This window comes from Balaenoptera borealis (assembly GCF_965194805.1).
Source record: "Balaenoptera borealis genome assembly, chromosome: 1".
In the NCBI taxonomy this organism is placed as follows: Eukaryota; Metazoa; Chordata; class Mammalia; order Artiodactyla; family Balaenopteridae; genus Balaenoptera; species Balaenoptera borealis.
The window spans coordinates 91014124-91038171 of record NC_138860.1 but is presented as its reverse complement, the minus strand read 5'-3'; the positions used below and the strand labels follow the sequence as shown (position 1 = coordinate 91038171).

The 24048-nt window shown below is 35.7% G+C and overlaps 1 protein-coding gene across 4 annotated transcripts in view; it reads left to right on the top strand.

The window, feature by feature from the left end:
* The window catches only part of MAN1A2 (mannosidase alpha class 1A member 2), a 172907-nt gene that overhangs the window by 46549 nt on the left and 102310 nt on the right, over positions 1-24048 (top strand). For all 4 annotated transcript variants that reach the window (XM_082369254.1, XM_082369255.1, XM_082369253.1 and 1 more), the window contains exons 2-3: positions 6860-7115; positions 15616-15712. In XM_082369254.1, coding sequence (XP_082225380.1) covers positions 6860-7115; positions 15616-15712 — 353 coding nt within the window. The remainder of the gene's footprint in view (positions 1-6859; positions 7116-15615; positions 15713-24048) is intronic.

The following is a 24048-nucleotide window of genomic DNA, read 5'->3' as shown; positions in this document are numbered from 1 at the left end:
TGATAGAATTTGTGTTGTTTGGTTCTTAACTATAAATCAGTACACCAGAAGAATACATGATTTTGCTTAAAAGGGTAACATTCAGAAAGTTCTTTGTTATTTATATGACAATGTTATTCTGTGCAAATGGGATATATTAATTTGCTATTGCAAATCATCTTAGACTGTATTTGTGAACAACTCCCTTAAAATGGTTGATACCTCTTGGTTACTTTGAGTTTAAAGAGTTATTCATGACATTGAAGGAGTGACATTTCTCTTCGGAAGGGCTTAATTCCTTTAGGCACTTGCCACTGAGCTCTGTAGAATACTGTTATTTGAGTATTTTCTGTACTGGTTGCTCACTTTCCTATAGTTGTTTCCTAAAACCATTCTTGGCCTATACTTGTACATAAGTAGCTATTTACATAACTGTTTCAGCTATTTTTGTTGTGCTTTCCTGGATCCTCTGAAATATCTTTAGGGTGTTATTAAAATTTAGGGTGTTTGAAAGGTTATTTAGTATCTAACCTTGTTATTAAAAACAAGGGCCATTGTATGGGCATTGTCTTTTATCTTTTAAAAGATAGAATTACATTGTTGATTTATTCAGCATTTTTTAAAAAGTCACTTCATAAGGGCTTTGGTGAGTTTTCATAGAATTTGGAGATTAGTAAGAGTCAGTTTAGTAAAATTCCCTTATAATGGTTGAGGGTAGTTAATATATGCCAAAGTCTTTAAGGGCTCTCATGTTTCTTAAATCTAGGTCAAAGAACAGGGCCTGGAAATCTTAGCAATGAAATAATGGATGTGAATGAAAGCTGATGTAAAAAGTGTTTCTATCAATATGAGGAAAGAATGTTATCAACAGAAGTTTAAATGCTTGGAGTTTAGAAAGATGAGACCCAATGAGTAGGAAGAGAAGGAAATTACTGAGTACCTTCTGTCTGTTAGTTTCTTTCCCTTCCTTTTTGTACTTTTATTTATAATAATTTGTAGATTCTTTGGATTTTCTATATAAAAAGCATGTTATCTGTCATAGAAGGCATTTTTTTGGAGCTTTAATTTTTTTCTTATATTTTAATCTTATTTTCATCTCTTGTTTTACTTTGCTGGCTAGAAGTACAATCAAATAGAAGTGTGATAGTGAGCATCCTTATTTGTTTCTCTCATTTTGAAGGAAACGCTTCTAAAGTTTCACTATGAAGAATGATATTTGCTCTAGGTATTGGAAGATATCTTTTATTAGATTGAAGTTCTCTTTTTCTCCTTTGCTGTAGAGTTTTAAGAATGGGTGTTGAATTTTGTCACTTTTCTGTTTCTACTTTGTACAGTTTTTCTTTAATAATAGCTAAATTACGTGGATAGAATTTTCTGATGTTAAACTATTCTCACTTCTGGGATAAGTCCAATTAGTTATGATGAATTTATTTTTCTATTTTTTAAATGTTACTGATAACTTTGCTAATATTAAAAAAAAATCTGTATTCATGAATGAGCTTAGCCTGTGATTGTCCTTTTTCCATGGTAATCATTCAGTTCTGTTTTGGGGATGTTAAATTAGAGGTGTTTGGCAAGTGTCTTACATGATGTTAGAAATTTGGATCTGGAGTACTTAGTAACATGGAAAAGGCTGACTATAAATATTTTGATATAATAGTTGAGGAAATACAGCTGGATGATGTTGAATAGGAAGGTATATAGAGTAAGAACAGAAACGTGGATGGAATACAACATTTTGGGGGTGCATCGATGATGGTAAAGCCAATGATTAGAGGCTTGTTTGAAAGGCAGGTGTGAGAAGGAGGGAGTTCAAAGGAAGGAAAAACTTAGCTATCAGTTTTTAACTGTGGTGGATAGAAGAGTGATGTGAGGTTAGAGAAAGTGGAAACAGCAAATGTAGTACTCTTTGAAAAAGTATCGTGGTAAAAGGAAGGAGGGGGACACCAATGAAGGTGGAGCTGGAGGCAGTTTTGAGGGAAGTTTTTATTTATTTAATTTTTTAAGGGTGGATGAGACTTCATGCTTGTAGGTGAAGAGTAAAGCTCTAGTAAAGAAGGATGCAGTGAATATAAAAGGGAAATGTATATTCACCTAAATTTTTGCCAAACAAGATTTCAATGTAATTTTATCTATTCTTCTGTAATCTAGGATTGTATTTGTCTTTCAGTATGTTTCCAAACATGATTTATTTAAACACTCTAATTGGAGAAGGAAATGTATTACTTGGTTAGTTTATTTCTGGCCAATCAGCCCTCAGATACTAACGAGAGTCTCAGGGAAAGAGAACATCTAGGGTGGAGAGTGGCTCAGTAAAGACTAGGTCATTCACCAGCCATAAAAATCACAAAATAAGAGTGGCTTAAGCTTAAGCAAAGTAGAAGTCTGTTTCTGATCTATAGGGCAGTTTCAGTTAGGGAAGCTGAAAAATAGAATTTTTATTTTGCAGGAGCATATGCTTAGCTAAAAATTGATGGCTCTAAGACTAAGGAGGAAGGGAGCAAGATATTGAGAGAAAGGTATCAGTGTCTACACAGTAGAGACAATCTCTTAAATAAAATTCATCTTTTATGTGAAAGGCAGTATTTGCATAGTTTAAGAAGTCAAAATGCACGTGTTTGTACCTAGGCTCTCTACTTACTAGCTCTGTGACCCTGAGCAAATTCCTTTTTCTCTTTGTGCTTTAGTGTTTTCCTAATAAGATGGAGAACAGTGTTAAATATAAGATGCCTCATAAATTGGTATGAGGATTAAATAAGATAATCTAAGTAGTTGACTAAGTCAGTGCCTGGTATATCTAACCCAACAACAATTATTAGTTTTGTCATTTGCCTTTGATTTTCAAGGGTCAAGGGTGTGTGGAAGGAAAAAACAAAAACAAAACAAAACGAGACAACAACAACAACTAAAAAAACCCCAAACCTAATATTACTTATGGGATATCAAAAAGTGATTTAACTATTACACATAGGATATAATTGAAAAAGTAATTTCAAATCTCATGAGAACCTGTAGATTTAAGATTAGTTTTTTTTTGGAAGCCTTGGATGGTGCCCAGAGTTAGCCAAACTGCAAAGTTTGAGGGCACAGTCCTCCACAAGACCACCCTTACTTCGGATACCACCTGAAATTTCAGGGGACTCCCAAAGCCACCCTCAGGTTTGATAATTTGCTAGGACTCACAAAAGTCACTGAAAGTTATTACACTCATGAAAGGATTATAGATTACAGAGAAAGGATGGAGTTTAAAATCAGCCAAGGGAAAGAAGCACATAGGATAAATTCCAGGAATGTTCCAAATGTGGAACTTTTGGTGTCCTCTTCTTGTAAAGTCAGGACATTACTCTCCCAGCATCAATGTGTGACAGTATGTGTTGCCACCCACCTAAGCTCATGTGAGCTTTGGCGTCCAGAGTTTTCAAGGCATGATTAATTGATTTCCCACGTAGTTGAACTCAGTCTCCATGTTGGCTCATACTTTGTGACCCAGAACTCTTACCCTAAGTTGTATTGTTGGATTTTTTTAGCATGGCCAGCCCCCACCCTAGGACTATTGGATGTGGCCAACCCCATCCTAAAATCTGGTGTGGCCAGCACCCACCATAAACAAGGACACTTCTATGAAGTTTGACAGATTACCTCCCAAAAGCTGAGGACAAGGCCAGACTTCTCTTTGGGCAAGGCCAAATTCTTTACTACATAGAAGGATATAAGGCACTGAAGAAAAGCAAGAGACATTTGCAAATGGAAGTTCAACATGATTATCTGTTGAAGATATCAAAGTTAAAAAAAATTCTTAAAAACACGTAAGTAAAAGAAAGATCATTCAGGTGAAAATAAACATCCAGAACATTTGATCCAGCTGGTGTAATTTAAAATCTAGAAATTTGGACACTAAAGCAAAATTCGAGGAGCTCCTTGAAAAGAGATCAAAATGAAAATAAAAATTTGAGATATATAGGGGAAAAAACTAGAAAGAAAACTCATGGTGCTACTAAATGATTATTGTGGAAAGATGTTCTTAAGGAAGAAAGGAAAAGCAGGAATAAAGTGCATTCTTTGGTAAGTTGTGGGGATTGCTGCATTCACTTGTATTTTGAAACAAAGAGATTGGAGGATTTGATATAATTAATGGTTTATGTTTGTATAGAAAATTACAATTTATTAAATACTTGTACTTACCTTGGATAAGTGTAGCCAAGTGTATTAGGATAGTATTATTTGTTTTCCTATTTTTATTGAAGAAAGTACTGATGTTAGAGGTTTTTGAGTGATTTGTGCCAGGTTGCTGAGTGAGTTTGGGGCAGAGCTGGAACTGGAATCCTTGTCTCCTGACTTTTTGCTTAAGTACTTCTACTTCAAGTACTTTTTCCCCAACTACAAAATGATTCTTCTTGGATCTGTTCTCTAGGCCTAGGCACAATGTTTTCTGTTGGTAAGGAGGGGGAGGGGGATTGGAAGGCGATTGGGTGGTACCTGCCTGTATTTACCTTGGTTATCTTATCTAAGACTTTATTCAGCACCTGTCTGCTGCTGATGCCCTCATCTGCCTGAGTCTCCTGAACAGATCAGCCCAAGATTACCCTTGGATGCACACTGGGACCAACCTTGGCTCCTCTCTGCCATACTTTTTTTATATCCAGTCTGTCTGCAGGCCCTATGGACTTTTTCTTGCTACCCAAATGACCTTGTTTGTCCCTGACTCTCGGGCTTTGCTGTGATTCTTCCTCTTTTCTCTGTTTTCCTCATCAGCCCCTTTTCACAGCAAGGTATCCAATTTTCTTTTTCTCTAAACATTTAACATTTTATTTTAAATACTAGGCTGTGAATTGATTTTTTTCTCTCTTGATATACAGTTCTGTGATTTTCAGCACATGTTCACATTTGGGTAACCACTGAAATAGGATATATAACAATGCTATAATCCAGAAAAACTGTCCTGTATTTATTCCCTTATAGTTAACCTCTCCCCTTATCCGTAACTTGTGTCATCCACTAATATAGTCATCATCCCTCTATTTTTGTCTTTTTGAGAATGTCAAGTAAAAGGAATTATATAGAATGTAACTTTTGAGACTGTCTCCTTTCACTGACATAATACCTTTGAAATGCATTCAAGTTGTGTGTACGAATGGTTTCTTTTTATTGCTGAGTAGTATTCCCATAGTGTGGCTATACCACAGTATAAAGTGGTTTGTTTAACCATTTACTTGTTGAAAGACATAAGGGTTGCTTCCAGTTATTGCCTGTTATGAGTAAAGTTGCTATAAACATTTTTGTATAGGATCCCCCCCCCCCCAATTTTTGAAATTGTGGTAAAATATGCATAACATAAAATTTACCATCTTAACTATTTTTACATGTACAGTGCAGTGGTATTAAATACATTCATATTGTTGTGCAACCGTCACCACTATCCATCTCCAGAACTCTTTTCATCTGGCTAAACTGAAACTCTATACCCATTAAACAGTAACTTCCTATTTTTTCCTTTCCCCTAGCCTCTTGCAACCACCATTCTACTTTCTGTCTCTATGATTTTGACTACCCTAAGAATCTCATATAATTGGAGTCATATAGTATTTGTCTTTTTGTAACTGGCTTGTGTATAGGTTTTTGTGTGAACATAAGCCTTAATTTCTCTGGGATAAATGTCCAGGGCAATTGCAGGATTCTGTGATAGTTACATGTTTAGTTTTTAAAGAAACTGCTAAAGTTTTCCAAAGTGGCTGTACTGTTTTACAGTCTCACCAGCAATGTTGTAAGTCCAGAGTTTGAATTCAGTTTCTGGAGAGGTAACTTTGGTGACCCCCTTAGAGTAGTCATCATTGGATGATTTGGAAAATAGTAACTACCACTCCTATATTCATTCATGTGGATTGGGGTGGAGGTGGAGAAAAGATTCAGGGCTGGGTAGAAACCCAGCAGGTATCTACTGCAGTAGTGGTTTCCAAACCTGTATGCACACCAGAATTATCAGAGGAGCTCTTAATAATACAAATTCATGGGTGTCATACAGACCTGCTAAATTGGAATCTGTATTTTTAACAAGGGCTCAAGAGAATTTTAAGTGGTCATGCTCACATCAGTTGGACCATTGTGTTACAAGATCTATGGAACTTCCAAAATTTTAGAAGTGTATGATGTATATTTAACAAATAAAAAAGTTCCCATCCTCTTATCTTTTCTGCTTCTCTCTCTTTCTTTGACCCTATGTTTATATTTTGTCCCCTCTTCACGTCAGTTTATGAAATGCTCTTATTCATTTACTTAAGCTTTTTTCTTTATTTTTAATTGAAGTGTAGTTGATTTACAATGTTTTATTAGTTTCTGGTGTACAGCAAAGTGATTCACTTATACATATATATATTCTTTTTCATATTCTTTTCCATTACGGTTTATTATAGGATATTGAATATAGTTCCCTGTGCTATACTGTAGGACCTTGTTGTTTATTATTTGGTCCCCTCTTGATACTTACTTCTATTTTTTATTTTCTCTCCCCCATCTAGTATTTCACTGGTCTCTCTTTTCTCTCTCTCTTTTTTTTTTCCTCATGTGTCTACTAATAAGTTATTGATTAATAAGTTAATTAATAAGTTAATAAGTAAGTTATTGATTGCTATTTTCTGTTTTCACTTGGCCCTTAAATTGTAACTTTCTAGGTTCCCTTTTTCTCCACTGTGTGAGGTGGTTGCTCTTCAGCATCTAGAGCTCATTTTCTTTCTCATACTAAGATATATTTATCCTCTTCTTCAGGCAGGTAGATCCAAGTCTCTCTCACGGATCATTCTTTTTAATGGCAGGAGTAGAAAACAACTATCAGGGTTTGGTGGAGGAAACTTTAAGTTTTATGTTTATTTTTCTCCTCTTCTTATAGGGAAGAAGAAGAACGTTTGAGAAATAAAATTCGAGCTGATCATGAGAAGGCTTTGGAAGAAGCAAAAGAAAAGTTAAAAAAGTCAAGAGAGGAAATCCAAGCAGAAATACAGACAGAGAAAAATAAGGTAGTCCAAGAAATGAAGACAAAAGAGAAAAAGCCAGTGCCAGCAGCTCCTATACCAAACCTTATAGGAACACATGGTGGAGACCCAGAAGATAATGACCTAAGAGAGAAAAGGGAAAAAATTAAAGAGGTAATAATCTGAGATTTGTGATATGGGGTGGTTATGGATATGGATATGTGTTTGGCTAGATTTAAATGATCTGTCTATCTATCTATCTGTCTGTCTACCTATCTATCTATCTATCTATCTATCTATCTATCTATCTATCTATCTATCTATGGGCTGGCCAAAGGTTCCTTTGGTTTTTAAGTAAAAAAAAAAGACACATTTTTCATTTTCACCAAGAACTTTATTGAATAATGTATTCACCGTTTTGTTCCACTACCTTCTGCCATTTTTCAGGCAACTTCATAATTCCATCTTCCCAAAACTTTTTATCTTTTTGAGCAAAGAACTATTCCAGGTACTTTTTACAGTCTTACGGGGAATTGAAATTTTTTCCATTAAGAGAATTGTGTAAAGACTTAAGTAAATGGAAATCAGAGGGTGCAATGTCTGGTGAATACGGCGGATGAATCAGAACCTCCCAGCCAAGCTGTAACAGTTTTTGCCTGGTCATCAAAGAAGCATGTGGTCTTGGGTTACCCTGATTGAAGACTATGCATTTTCTGTTGACTAATTCCGGATGCTTTTCATCGAGTGCTGCTTTCAGTTTGGTCAAATTGGGAGCAGTACTTGTTGGAATTAATCGTTTGGTTTTCCGGAAGGAGCTCATAATAGAGGACTCCCTTCCAATCCCACCATATACACAGCATCACCTTCTTTGGATGAAGACCGGCCTTTGGTGTGGTTGGTGGTGGTTCAGTTCACTTGCCCCACAATCTCTTCTGTTCCACATTGTTGTACAGTATCCACTTTTCATCGCCCATCACAATTTGTTTTCAAAACAGAACATTTTCATTATGTTTAAGTAGAGAATTACTATGTGGAAATATGGTCAAGAAGTTTTTTTTTTGCTTAACTTATGTGGAACCCAGACATCAAAGCGATGAACATAACCAAGCTGGTGCAAATGATTTTCAATGCTTGATTTGGATATTTCGAGTATGTCGGCTATCTCCTGCATGGTATAACATTGATTGTTCTCAATTAATGTCTCGATTTGATTGCCATTAACTTCAACTGGTCCACCCAACTGTGGAGCATCGTCCAGCGAGAGATCTCCAACATGAAACTTCACAAACCACTTTTGACATGTTTGATCAGTCACAGCACCTTCTCCATACACTGCACAAATCTTTTTTTTGTGTTTCAGTTGCGTTTTTACTTTTCTTGAAATAATAAAGCATAATGTGCCAAAAATGTTGCTTTATTTCTTCCATCTTCAATATTAAAATGGCTGCACAAAAATTCACCAGTTTTTTTTTTTTTTTTTAATGAACACTGACATGAGAGCTGTCACCATACAATCTAAATAAAATTGTTTGGAATGAAGTTAAAGACAACTAAGCGCTACTAGAGCCATCTTACAGAAAAAACTGAACGAATCTTTTGGCCACCCAACCCAATATCTATCTGTATTTGTACCATCTATGGTGTCATATTTTGATCTTGTTTGTTTTGAGGTCAAAATTGTAGTTCAGTTTGGAAGTTGGCAGTAAGAGCTAAAACTCTCTTAATATCGATTATAATTATAGAATACTTAAAATTTTTGATATAATGTTGTTTGGATAGTTACATTACTCACCCTGTGTTCAGAGATCTTTTGATGTTCAGTATTTTATAAATAATGTAGAATAGATCCATAACAATTTATCATTTAATAAGGAATTTCTTAAGTGTTTAGTTACTAGGAACTCTGCTAGATATTATGTAAATCTTCTCATAAACATGTTTCTGAAGAGTTAACATTATGTCTGCCATCTTTCAAGGAACCTGTTGTGATACGATACTGCAGATTAAGAACACATCTTTCCAAAGAGTCTCAGTGGATTGAAGAGTAGGGAAGGATTGATTTCAACATTTTTGAAATTTCTTTTGGTCTCAGAAGTCTGTCAATTTGTTATTCTAGGAGTTATTTGGAGGTAAAGAGAATACCAGAGGGAGAGGAAACCTAGTGAATATTTTAGTAGAACTTTGTTAATTAGAACTCCTGCTAATTCTGGGTGGAGTTTGTAGTTGTATTGCTTATGAAGAAAAAGACTTTGTTAGAGTGTAATAGCATCAACAATATTTCAAATCTATTGTTCATCATAAAATAAGACAATAAGTTTAGTTCAAATAGATATCTATTTGGATATATTCTAGTAATGAATATGGAAGATTTGCAGGTATTTTAAGCGTGGCCTTATGAATTGGTATAAAATATGTCCTCTGATTTACCTCACCTTTGGATTCTATGTTTTATACTCAGGCTGCTTGAGGCACTTTCTTTGGACAGTGTTGAGGACTTTGATACATTTCTTTTCAGATTCCTGACCTTTTTTTTAGATGTCATTAGAATTTATTGAAATACTGTCTGATGTACATAATAATTCAGATAGGTAACAGTGTGTGTTGAGAGGACCCAAGACCACCCACAGGCTCAGTGATTCACTGGGAGTACTCACAGAACTTAGCAAAACTGTTGCCTTCATGGTTTTGGTGTATTCAGCTGAAAACGTACAGATTAAAATCAACAGAAAAGGCACATAGGACGAAGTCCAGTAGAGACCAGGTACAAACTTCTAGTTGTCCTCTCCCAGTGGAGTAATACGGACAGCGCTTAATTCTTCCAGAAATAATTTGTGGCAATGTGCACGATGTATTGCCAACGGGGGAAGTTCACCCGGGCCTTGGTGTCCAGATTTTTTATCAAGAGTTCATTATGTGGGGTTGGCTAATCTTAGTTCTTCAGCCCCTCCAGAGGTCATGCTGATACCGTGTGGTTCAAGGTCCCCACCATAAATCACGTTTTAGCATAAACTATCTGACATGGCCCAAGGCTTCATGTAAACAAAGATACTCTTAACAGGCAGGATAATAAACGTTTAGAGGTTACTTTCCAGGAGCCTGGTACAGGCCAGACCTTTTTTGAGGATGTGCAGGGTTTGGACAACCAGACCTGCTAAGTGAATCCTGTAGAGCATACCATATTATCCAGGGTTCTTGTAAATTAACATACAACATATTAAGAATCCCTGTGTAGGCTCCTGTTAAACATTATGGTTACTGACTTAGTAAGCAGAGAAAGTTGGGATCTAAGCCTGCAGGGGAAGAAGCTAACAAGAGGCAAGGTGATGTGAATATCTGCAGAATATCTGAAAGTTTCAAGAATTAGAAACACCATTTACCTCTGAAGGCAGGGGTATAAAATAGAGCTGGAAAAGGATTATTTGAAAGTTTTTAAAGAGCTCTTAAACCTTAGATCCCTAGTTCTCTAGCCTAAGCATCCTAGCTGCTGTCCTCCCTTCCCCAAAAGAAGACCAAAAGTTTACTTTTGGATGGATGAATTAGGGAAGATCTAGATTTTGGGAATACCAAGTATGGCTGAGGGGAAAGGGCAGAGGTCATTCTAAAAAGTGAAGTGGCCATAAAAAGAAAAGAAATGAAATTGAGTTATTTGTAGTGAGGTGGATGGACCTAGAGTCTGTCATACAGAATGAGGTAAGTCAGAAAGAGAAAAACAGATACCGTATGCTAACACATATATATGGAATCTAAAAAAAAAAAAAAAAGTCATGAAGAACCTAGGGGCAAGACGGGAATAAAGACACAGACCTACTAGAGAATGGACTTGAGGATACGGGGAGGGGGAAGGGTAAGCTGGGACAAAGTGAGAGAGCGGCATGGACATATATACACTACCAAAGGTAAAATAGATAGCTAGTGGGAAGCAGCTGCATAGCACAGGGAGATGAGCTCGGTGCTTTGTGACCACCTTGAGGGGTGGGATAGGGAGGGTGGGAGGGAGGGAGATGCAAGAGGGAAGAGATATGGGGACATATGTATATGTATAACTGATTCACTTTGTTATGAAGCAGAAACTAACACACCATTGTAAAGCAATTATACTCCAATAAAGATGTTTAAAAAAAAGAAAAAAGCGAGTGGTAGGGTTGGAGGGAATTAAGTGAAAAATGGATTCTGAATATTGAGACAACTTTATCCTGCTCAACTCTTCGAATTCTGGCAGCCAGGTTTAATTTCAATAAGCAGGAAAATGAAGGACTTCTCTCTGGGGAGACTTGACTGGCCCAAGAGGAAAGACCTAGTCTATTCCTCAGTGAAACACCCCTGGGTTTCACCTGAGCTCCCTAAGATGAGGCTCAGTCAATAAGTCTTGCCTCTTCACTGACAACCTTTGATTATCTTGTAAGTGCTTCACTCATATGTGAAGAGCAAACCACGGATCACTAGACATGTAAGGAAAGTTTCTCACATGAGTCAAATGGAAGAAAGGAATTTAGAGGATACAGAAACCATACAGGGAGCAGAATACATATATCAAAAAAGAATATCTTTAGGATGCCAAAAAATTAAATTCATGAAATGAGAATAAGTTATAAAAAGGAACATTTACAGAATAAGAAAGTTCTTGGAAATTAAAGATATTGATACATTAAAAAATTCAGTAGAAGAGTTGGAAGATAACATTGAGCAAATCTCTTGGAAGGACAAAAGATTAAGAAAACAAGAAAAATAATAAGATCAATCTGGAACATCTAACAAGTGATTAATTAGGAGTTTTGGGAAAAGAACAGGGAAAATAGAGGGGAAGAAGTCAAAGAAACAATTCAAAGGTTCCTACTGAAATTTTAGAAAGAGAGGCATAAAAAACAGATCCTAAAATTTCACAGAGAAAAAAATAGTTTCACCCGAAAGATTTGGATTGTACATAATGGCACATTAGATTCCTCAACAATAATATTAGAAATTGGAAGAGAATGGAGCTAAGGCTTAGGAAGAATTATATATTCAGCCAAATTATGAATCAGATCTGAGGGTAAAGATATTTTTAGATGTTTTCTCAGATTGCTACTGGAAAATATGCTTCAGCATAAAAATAGGAAGATAAGCGATTTTGGAAACAGGATCTGTCACTAGAGAGAGAAAGGAAGGTCAGTCTCAGGATTCAGCAGGATGATGGCTGTGCTTCAGGTTGAGAGAATGGAAGTCCAGGTTAGAGTTAGGAGGATAGAGAACCTCAGGAAGGATTTATCAGAGAATAAGATGGAACTGATGGTTTATCTGACATATTTAATTATATTGAGACAAGTTGTGAAACTCAAGTATAATTTGGAAGTAAATTAATAATTGTTACATTTAAAACTACATCAACAAAAATACCCACCACTTCAGACTGGTAGTTACCAGCAAGGAAAACAAAAGTTGAACAAAATAATATAGTAATTGTAAGAAAAACATGTTGTTAACTACATTGGAAGGATGTGAGCCAGGGAACATATGTGGGGAAGTTTATGTGGAGGTGAGCTGATAGTGTATATGAAAGCTAAATTATCTTAACTATAGGGGAATATAGTAAATAGCTAAAACTTTTTTAAAAATCAAGAAATAGCACTAAAACATGTACTTAGAAATACAGTGGTAAATAGAAAAACAGGTGAAAGAATTTAAGTAATTGGCTCAGGAAAGTGGAAGGAAAGGAAAGTGGGGAAGATAGGACAGGCTATTAGATTTTTAAAAAATTCAACTTTATTGAGACATAATTTATGTACAATAAAATGTATTTATTTTAAGAGTATAGCTTGATGAGTTTTGACAGATGTATATACTTGTGTAACAACAGTGGCAATCAAGCTGTGAATAGGTCCGTAATCTCAAAATGGTTTATTTGTGCCCCTCTTCAGGCAGTCTACCCCATTCCTTGGCCCCAGGCAACTGCTGGTCCATTTTTAATCATTATAGATTAGATTTGTCTTTTCTAGAGTTTCAGTGAAATGGAATCATAAGGTATGTGATATTTTGTTTCTGGGCTTTGGCTCAGCATGTTTTTGAGATTCATCTATGTATATTGCAATAAAGGTAATTTTATTTTCTTTGTAGTATTCCATTGTATGGCTATACTATGATTTGTTTTATTCATTCACCTGTTGAACATTTGTTCAACCTTTGGTCCAGTTTTTGGCTATTATGAATAAAGTTGCTATGTACATTTGTGTACAAGTCTTTTTGTGGGCATATGTTTTAGTTTTAGTTTTGACATTTCAGTCTGTGATCTGTTGTGAGTTAATTTTTTTTGTTTATTGTGTGAAGTAAAGGTTGTGCTTCATTTTCTCCCCATAGGGCTTTTTAGTGTTCCAGCATTATTTATTGAAAAGATTATCCTTTCTTGATTGAATTACCTTGGCACTTTTGTTCAAAATCAATTGACTCAACAGATGTTGAGTCTCTTTCTGGACTCATATCTATTTCATTAATCTATATTCCTGTCCTTAATGAGAATATGACACTGTTGATTAACTTTTATAGTTCAGTTTTGAAATCAGGTAAGTCCTCCAACTTTGTTCTTTTAAAAATAGTTTTGGCCATTCTAAGTCCTTTGCCTTTATTGAATTAGCTTTTCTGTGAAAATAAAAAGTTGCTGGGATTTTGATTGGGATTTCATTGAATCTGTAGATGATTTGGGAAGAATTGTCATCTTAACAGTATTGACTTTTTCATTCCCTGAGCGTATCTGTCCACTTATTTAAGTTTTCTTTAATTTCTCTCAGCAGTGTTTTGTAGTTCTTAGTGTATAGTTCTTGCACATGCTCTATTTCATGTTTTTTGATGCTAGTATAAATGGAATTGTTTTTGAATTTCCATTTCTGTTCATTACTAGCATATAGAAATATAATTTATTTTAGTTTGCTGAACTTGTATCTTATTTACTGAAGTCATCTTCTAGTTTTAGTGGCTTTTTATTTTAAGATTGCTTAGGATTTTCCTTGTACATAGTCATGTCATCTGTGAATAGACGTACTTTTCCTTTTTCCTTTTTGATTTTTATGCCTATTATTTCTTCTTATTGCCATGGCTAGGACTTTCAGTACTTTGCTGAAAAGAAGTGGTGAGAATAGATGTACTTGATTTGTTCTCAACTTTAGGAGTAGGGTCTTCTACCATTAAGTATGATGTTAGCTGTAGGTTTTTTTGAAGATGCCCTTAATTAAGTTGAGGCTGTTGCCTTATAGTTGTAGTTTACTGAAAGTTTTTTTCATGAATTGGTATTGAATTTTGTCAAATGTTTTCTCTACATCTAAAAAGATGATTGTATGATTTTTTTCTGTTTATTCTGTTAACATGGTGAATTATAGTGATGGGTTTTTGAATGTTAAACTAGACTTATATTCCTGGGTTAAACTGCACTTGGTCATTGTGTAGTATCCTCTTTATATATTGTAACATTTTGTTAAGGAATTGTTAAGGAATTTTGCATCTGTGCTTTTGAGATATATTGGTTTTTAATTCCCTTGTAATGTCTTTGCCTAGCTTTGGTGTCTGAGTAATGCTGGCTGCAAAAAACAAGTCGATAAATTTTTTAATGAATATTATATTTGATATACCACAGGCTACTATTACATAATTCAACTAATATATAATTAAATACTCTGCTATTGTGTAGCTTAGCACTCCCTGGCTTGTAAGAAACTCAGTTCAAACTAATTGATATAAAAATATTTTTTAGCTTAGGGGCTCTAAAGTAGAGCTTCAAGTTTGGCTGAATCCAAGTCTGTAGATGTTATTGTTAATAATATGCATGTCTTTTTCTGTTTTCTTTTGTTATTTAGTTTCTACATGTTGGGAGAGAGTTAGACCCCATCAGCTCCAGGATTATATACTACATAGATCTTGAGATTGCAAAATGAGAGTCTCTCTGTATGCTGGTGTCTATAACAATATGTATGAAAGGACTTGATAGCCTTTATTTGAGTCACATGTACTCAATCACTTTGTGTAGGTCAGGGGTTGGCAAACTACAACCTGCTGGCCAAATTCGATCTACTGCCTATTTTTTAAAAATACAGTTTAATTGGAACCCAGTTATGCCCATTTGTTTATGTATTGTCTAGGGCTGCTTTTATTTTTTAAAAATACAGTTTAATTGGAACTCAGTCATGCCCATTTGTTTATGTATTGTCTAGGGCTGCTTTTATGCTGCAACAGCCGAGTTTAGTAGTTGCTATACATACTTATGGACTGCAAAGCCTAAAATATTTACTTTATAGGAAGAGTTTGCTGATCTGTGGTCTAAAGGTTATGGATACTCTAGCCAGGCTGTGTTAATTGGTTGTGGAATCAGAGACACTTTTTGACAGCTTTGTCATAATCACAGTGAGGGAAGGAGAGCCGTTTCCAAAAGGATTGGCAGTTCCTAAAAGGAAAGAATGCCAAATAGACACCTTTCTCCCCAATAAAAACAGTTTTTGTATTACACCTAATTTTTTGTTCTGTTGTGTAGACTAAAGGTAAACATGGTTATGTGTGTTTTCACACTGATACAGGTGTTAATAGAATAATATACTAAAGTAGGAGATATGGGAGAATGTGTAAGGATATAGTAATAGAATCTCTAAATTATGTGAAATATAAAGATAACAGTCTGTGAAAAATATAAATTGATGGGTTATAATTTTTCCCTTCTCAGATGATGAAACATGCATGGGATAATTACAGGATATATGGATGGGGACATAATGAACTGAGACCTATTGCAAGGAAAGGACACTCCACTAATATATTTGGTAAGTTTACTTTTTCTTTTTTTTTTTTTGAATTTTATTTTATTTATTTTTTTATACAGCAGGTTCTCATTAGTTACCCATTTTATACACATCAGTGTATATATGTCAATCCCAATCTCCCAATTCATCACACCACCACCACCCCCCCGCCCCCCTGCCACTTTCCCCCCTTGTTGTCCACATGTTTTTTCTCTACATCTGTGTCTCAATTTCTGGCCTGCAAACCAGTTCATCTGTACCATTTTTTAGGTTCCGCATATATGCGTTAGTATACGGTATTTGTTTTTCTCTTTCTGACTTACTTCACTCTGTATGGCAGTCTCTAGATCTATCCATGTCTCTACAAATGACCCAATTTCATTCCTTTTTATGCCTGAGTAATATTCCATTCTATATATGTACCACATCTTCTTTATCCATTCGTCTGTCAGTGGGCATTTAGGTTGCTTCCATGTCCTAGCTGTTGTAAATAGTGCTGCAATGAACATTGGGGTGCACGTGTCTTTTTGAATTATGGTTTTCTCAGGGTATATGCCCAGTAGTGGGATTGCTGGGTCATATGGTAATTCTATTTTTAGTTTTTTAAGGAACCTGCATACTGTTCTCTGTAGTGACTGTATCAATTTACATTCCCGCCAACAGTTCAAGAGGGCTCCCTTTTCTCCACACCCTCTCCAGCATTTGTTGTTTGTAGATTTTCTGATGATGGCCATTCTAACTGGTGTGAGGTGATACCTCATTGTAGTTTTGATTTGCATTTCTCTAATAATTAGTGATGTTGAGCAGCTTTTCATGTGCTTCTTGGCCATCTGCATGTCTTCTTTGGAGAAATGTTTATTTAGGTCTTCTGCCCATTTTTTGATTGGGTTGTTTGTTTTTTAAATATTGAGCTGCATGAGCTGTTTATATATTTTGGAGATTAATCCTTTGTCCATTGATTCATTTGCAAATATTTTCTCCCATTCTGAGGGTTGTCTTTTCATCTTGTTTGTAGTTTCCTTTGCTGTGCAAAAGCTTTGAAGTTTCATTAGGTCCCATTTGTTTATTTTTATTTTTATTTCCATTACTCTAGGAGGTGGATCAAAAAAGATCTTGCTGTGATTTATGTCAAAGAGTGTTCTTCCTGTGTTTTCCTCTAAGAGTTTTATAGTGTCCAGTCTTACATTTAGGTCTTGAATCCATTTTGAGTTTATTTTTGTGTATGGTGTTAGGGAGTGTTCTAATTTCATTCTTTTACATGTAGCTGTCCAGTTTTCCCAGCACCACTTATTGAGGAGACTGTCTTTTCTCCATTGTATATCCTTGCCTCCTTTGTCACAGATTAGTTGACCATAGGTGCGTGGGTTTATCTCTGAGCTTTCTATCCTGTTCCATTGATCTATATTTCTGTTTTTGTGCCAGTACCATATTGTCTTGATTACTGTAGCTTTGTAGTATAGTCTGAAGTCCAGGAGCCTGATTCCTCCAGCTCCATTGTTTTCCCTCAAGACTGCTTTGGCTATTCGGGGTCTTTTGTGTCTCCATACAAATTTTAAGATTTTTTGTTCTAGTTCTGTAAAAAAAATGCCATTGGTAATTTGATAGGGATTGAATTGAATCTGTAGATTGCTTTGGGTAGTATAGTCATTTTCACAATATTGATTCTTCCAATCCAAGAACATGGTATACCTCTGTATCTGTTTGTTTCATCTTTAATTTCTTTCATCAGTGTCTTATAGTTTTCTGCATACAGGTCTTTTGTCTCCCTAGGTAGGTTTATTCCTAGGTATTTTATTCCTTTTGTTGTAATTGTAAATGGGAGCGTTTCCTTAATTTCTCTTTCAGATTTTTCATCATTAGTGTATACAAATGCAAGAGATTTCTGTACATTAATTTTGTATCCTGCAACTTTACCAAATTCATTGATTAGCTCTAGTAGTTTTCAGGTGGCATCTTTAGGATTCTCTTCAAACAGTGACAGTTTTACTTCTTCTTTTCCAATTTGTCATGTCATCTGCAAATAGTGACAGTTTTACTTCTTCTTTTCCAATTGTATTCCTTTTATTTCTTTTTCTTCTCTGATTGCTGTGGGTAGGACTTCCAAAACTATGTTGAATAATAGTGGCGAGACAGGACATCCTGTCTTGTTCCTGATCTTAGAGGAAATGCTTTCAGTTTTTCACCATTGACAATGATATTTGCTGTGGTTTTGTCATACATGGCCTTTATTATGTTGAGGTAGGTTCCCTCTATGCCCACTTTCTGGAGAGTTTTTATCATAAATGGGTGTTGAATTTTGTCAAAAGCTTTTTCTGCATCTATTCAGATGATCATATGGTTTTTCCTCTTCAGTTTGTTAATATGGTGTGTCACATTGATTGATTTGCATACATTGAAGAATCCTTGTATCCCTGGGATAAATTTCACTTATCATGGTGTATGATCCTTTTAATGTGTTGTTGGATTCTGTTTACTAGTATTTTGTAGAGGATTTTTGCATCTATGTTCATCAGTGATATTGGTCTGTAATTTTCTTTTTTTGTAGTATCTTTGTCTGGTTTTGGTATCAGGGTGATGGTGGCCTCATAGAATGAGTTTGGGAGTGTTCGTTCCTCTGCTATTTTTTGGATGAGTTTGAGAAGGATGGGTGTTAGCTCTTCTCTAAATGTTTGATAGAATTCACCTGTGAAGCCATCTGGTCCTGGACTCTTGTTTGTTGGAAGATTTTTAATCACAGTTTCAATTTCATTACTTGTAATTGGTCTGTTCATATTTTCTATTTCTTCCTGGTTCAGTCTTGGAAGGTAATACTTTTCTAAGAATTTGTCCATTTCTTCCAGGTTGTCCATTTTATTGGCACAGAGTTCCATGTAGTAGTCTCTTAGGATGCTTTGTATTTCTGCAGTCTCTGTTTAACCTCTCCTTTTTCATTTCTAGTTTTATTGATTTGAGTCCTCTCCCTCTTTTTCTTGATGAGTCTGGCTAATGGTTTTTCAATTTTGTTTAACTTCTCAAAGAACCAGCTTTTAGTTTCATTGATCTTTGCTCTTGTTTTCTTTGTTTCTATTTCATTTATTTCTGCTCTGATCTTTATGATTTCTTTCCTTCTGCTAACTTTGGGTTTTGTTTGTTCTTCTTTCTCCAGTTCCTTTAGGTGTAAGGTTAGATTGTTTATTTGAGATTTTTCTTGTTTCTTGAGGTAGGCTTGTATTGCTGTAAACTTCCCTCTTAGAACAGCTTTTGCTGCATCCCATCAGTTTTGGATCATCTTGTTTTCATTGTCATTTGTCTGTAGGTATTTTTTGATTTTCTGTTTGATTTCTTCAGTGATCTCTTGCTTATTTAGTAACGTATTGTTTAGCCTCCATGTGTTTGTGTTTTTTACGTTTTTTTCCCTGTAATTGATTTCTAATCTCATAACGTTGTGGTCAGAAAAGATGCTTGATATGATTTGAATTTTCTTAAATTTACTGAGCCTTGATTTGTGACCCAGGATGTGATATATCTTGGGGAAGGTTCCGTGTGCACTTGAGAAGAAAGTGTAATCTGCTGTTTTTGGATGGAATGTCCTATAAATATCAATTAAATCTATCTAGTCTATTGTGTAATTTAAAGCTTGTGTTTCCTTATTAATTTTCTGTTTGGATGATCTGTCCATTGGTGTAAGTGAGGTTTTAAAGTCCCCCACTATTATTGTGTTACTGTCAATTTCCTCTTTTATAGCTGTTAGCAGTTGCCTTAGGTATTGAGGTGTTCCTATGTTGGGTGCATATATATTTATAATTGTTATATCTTCTTCTTGGATTGATCCCTTGATCATTATGTAGCATCCTTCCTTCTCTCTTGTAATGTTCTTTGTTTTAAAGTCTATTTTATCTGATATGAGTATTGCTACTCCAGCTTTCTTTTGATTTCCATTTGCATGGAATATCTTTTTCCATCCCCTCACTTTAAGTCTGTATGTATCCCTAGGTCTGAAGTGGGTCTCTTATAGACAGCATATATATGGGTCTTGTTTTTGTATCCATTCAGTGAGTCTGTGTCTTTTGGTTGGATCACTTAATGCATTCACGTTTAAGGTAATTATCAATATGTATGTTCCTATTACCATTTTCTTAATTGTTTTGGGTTTGTTATTGTAGGTCTTTCCTTCTCTTCTGTTTCTGGCCTAGAGAAGTTCCTTTAGCATTTGTTGTAAAGCTGGTTTGGTGGTGCTGAATTCAGTTAGCTTTTGCTTGTCTGTAAAGCTTTTGATTTCTCCATCGAATCTGAATGAGATCCTTGCCGGATAGAGTAATCTTGGTTGTAGGTTCTTCCCTTTCATCACTTTAAATATGTCCTGCCATTCCCTTCTGGCTTGTAGAGTTTCTGCTGAGAAATCAGCTGTTGACCTTATCGGGGTTCCCTTGTATGTTATTTTTTGTTTTTCCCTTGCTGCTTTAAATAATTTTTCTTTGTGTTTAATTTTTGTCAATTTGATTACTATGTGTCTCGGCGTGTTTCTCCTTGGGTTTATCCTGTATGGGACTTGCTGCGCTTCCTGTACTTGGGTGGCTATTTCCTTTCCCATGTTAGGGAAGTTTCCAACTATAATCCCTTCAAATATTTTCTCGGCTTCTTTCTCTCTCTCTTCTCCTTCTGGGACCCCTATAATGCTAACGTTGTTGTGTTTAATGTTGTCCCAGAGGTCTCTTAGGCTGTCTTCATTTCTTTTCATTCTTTTTTCTTTATTCTGTTCCACAGCAGTGAATTTCCCCATTCTGTCTTCCAGGTCACTTATCCATTCTTCTGCCTCAGTTATTCTGCTCTTGATTCCTTCTAGTGTATTTTTCATTTCATTTACTATATTGTTCATCTCTGTTTGTTCTTTAATTCTTCTCGGTCTTTGTTAAACATTTTTTGCATCTTCTCGATCTTTGCCTCCATTCTTTTTCCGAGGTCCTGGACCATCTTCACTATCATTATTCTGAATTCTTTTTCTGGAAGGTTGCCTATCTCCACTTCATTTAGTTGTTTTTCTGGGGCTTTATCTTGTTCCTTCATCTGGTACATACCCATCTGCCTTTTCATCTTGTCTATCTTTCTGTGAATGTGGTTTTAGTTCCACAGGCTGCAGGATTGTAGTTCTTCTTGCTTCTGCTGTCTGCCCTCTGGTTGATGAAGCTATCTAAGAGGATTGTGCAAGTTTCCTGATGGGAGGGACTGGTGGTGGGTAGAGCTGGCTGTTGCTCTCAGGTTTACTTTTTCTAATTACTGTTTTCATTTTCTACCTTCATTTTAAAAGTAGGACCTAACTTTTTAGGTACTTTCTAAAACCTGAGTGCAGTAGTCCCCTCTTATCTAAGGTTTTGTTTTCCCTCTGCAGTAGTCAGTTACCTACAGTAAACCTTGGTCTGAAAATACTAAATGGAAAATTTCAGAAATAATTCATAAATTTTAAATCATGTGTCTTTCTGAGTAGCGTGATGAATCTTGCACTATCCTGCTCCCTCCAGCCTGGGGTGTGAACCATCCCTTTGTCCTGCTTGTTAGTCACTTACTAGCCATGTGGATTATGAGATCAACTGTGGAGTTATTGCAGTGCTTGTGTTCAGGTGACCCTTATTTTACTTAATAATAGCCCCAAAGCACAACAGTAGTGATGCCAGCAATTTGGATTTGCTAAAGAGAAGCTGTAAGTGCTTCCTTTAAGTCAGGTGTCCCCAACCCCTGGGCTGAATACCGGTACTGGTCTGTGGCCCATTAGGGACCAGGCCGCACAGCAGGAGTGAGCGGCGGGCAAGCGAGTGAAACGTCATCTGCCGCTCCCCATCGCTCACATTACCGCCTGAGCCATCCCCCCTCACCCCCTGCTCCCCGTGGAAAAATTGTCTTCCATGAAACTGGCCCCTGGTGCTAAAAAGGTTGGGAACTGCTGCTTTAAGTGAAAAGATGAAAGTTCTTGACTTAATAAGGAAAGAAAAAAAAATCATAATGCTGATGGATCTAAGGTAAGCACGAATGTTGTATTTGTGAAATTGTGAGGAAGGAAATACTGTGCTAATTTTGCTGTTATACCTTAAACTGTACAAGTTATGGCCACAGTGCAGTAAGTGCTTAGTTAAGATGGAAAAGGCATTAAATTTGTACAATAAGATCTTTTAAGGAAGAGAGAGAGAAAGAGACCACATTCACATAACTTTTATTACAGTAAATTATTACAATTGTTCTGTTTTTTTATTAGTTACTGTTGTTAATCTCATACTGTGCCTCATTTATAAATTAAACTTTATCAGACGTGTGTGTGTATAGGAGAAAAAACATAGTATATGTAGAGTTCGGTACTATCCAGGCTTTCAAGCATCCACTGGGGGTCTTGAGATGAATCCCCTGTGGATAAGGGTAACTGTTGTATTTCTGTGGAACTATAATTTGAAGCAACATGTATTTTTTGGCAAGTTTCAGTCAAGACTTAGTTATAGTTGCTTTTGAAAACACAGATGTGATAGATTTTCTATTTACATACAGAGGTTTTAGTCATTTATTTGAGTATTTTGAAGCTTTTTCTGCATTGTTTTACTTTAAGGAAGGTAGGTACCTATTTGTAATTTTTTATCTTCAATGGAATACCAATTCTGATACTTGCACATTTTAGAGGAGGAGAAAAAGGATGGGAAATTCCAGTAGTGCTATCTATGTATGTTTAAAAAAAAAAAAAAGTAACATGCCCAAGGTGACTCATTCAGTAAATTGAGTGAATTATATTGTACATTCACAGTTCCAAGGGAAAAATTAACATTATGTGTGTCTGGATGGAGGTCTGGGGAAGAGGTTTTTTTTTGGCTGTGTTGGGTCTTCTTTGCTGTGCACAGGCTTTCTCTAGTTGCGGCGAGCAGGGGCTACTCTTTGTTGCAGTGTGTGGGCTTCTCTTGTTGTGGAGCACGGGCTCTAGGCGTGTGGGCTTCGGTAGTTGAAGCATGCAGGCTCAGTAGTTGTGGCACACAGGCTCTAGGGTGTGTGGGCTTCAATAGTTGTGGTGTGTGGGCTTGGTAGTTACGGCTTGTGGGCTCTAGAGCTCAGGCTCAGTAGTTGTGGCACACAGGCTTAGTTGCTCTGTGGCATGTGGGATCTTGCTGGACCAGGGATTGAACCTGTGTCCCCTGCATTGGCAGGTGGATTCTTAACCACTGCGCCACCAGGGAAGTCCCTGGGGAAGAGCTTTGTTTAACTTGGATTTGTTCTTTCTACCTTTCTTGAGTTCAGTTCACTTGTTAAATTTATCAGTTTAAAAGAGTAAGTTAACTTACTTAACAACTTTTACTTAATTCAAGGATAAGTCTTGAGAATTACCAAGTTGTTCTTTATAGTCTTCACTTCTTTCCCCTATTTTAGATGCTTCTTGGTGTGATAGATATCTTTTAAATAACAGGTGAAAGCAAGAAAATATTAATGGGGCAGAAAGCATATATGTTAGTCATATGCAGTGCAATCATCTTTACTAATTGTAATGCAAATTGTAAGCCAAATAACATTTTTTTAAAATTGTGACTCTGGAAGAATTTTTCTAGCACTATGATTTCTCTTATAATTTGTTTGATACTTGATTGTTTTCTGTCAAAAAAGAAAATGACTGAAAAATCATTTCTCCTGGGTCTGAGAGATGTTGGGATGGAGGAATAATGGAAAAAAATTTTCCTTTAGGTAATCAAAGACACCAGAGATCTCATATATGACATTTAATTTAGTGGGTATCATTTAATGAAACAGTTTATTTCTTCAGCAGAGGTTATAGAGTGATCTGAAGAGTTCCTGTTGCTTTGTGGATGCCACAATGAGACATTAGTGTACTAAAAGTCATTATATTTAGTGATTAATTAAAATTAGATCCTCTCTGCAAGTAACCATCCCTTTATATTAAACTCAGTGGTAAACTCTGAGCCCTTTTAAACAATTGGAATATGAACATGTATCAAACATGAGTTGGATGTTAATTTTCTGCTTGGTTTTTTAAACCTTATTTCTCAGAACATCTAATGTAGTAACACTTATCAGATAGGTACTGGTCCTAGGCAAGGTAGTAGGTAAATAATATACATTTATTTTATTTAATCATTGCAATAACTGTGTAAGGAAAGACTATTTGCTGAATTTAAACCGCGATAACATCTTAAAATTTTATTCCGTATAAGTCAATATAAATCATTTCTTTTAGGGAGCAAAAGGAATGTTTCTTAAATGAATGTGATTCTGTTAAAATCCTAATGGGTAAGTTTTGACTTAATGTTTTTCTTTTTAAAAATAATAGCATTTATTTTTTTAGGAAAGGTGGTTTTAATTTGTGGTACTTTTGTCAGACTTCTTCAAAAGTGACCTTTGTA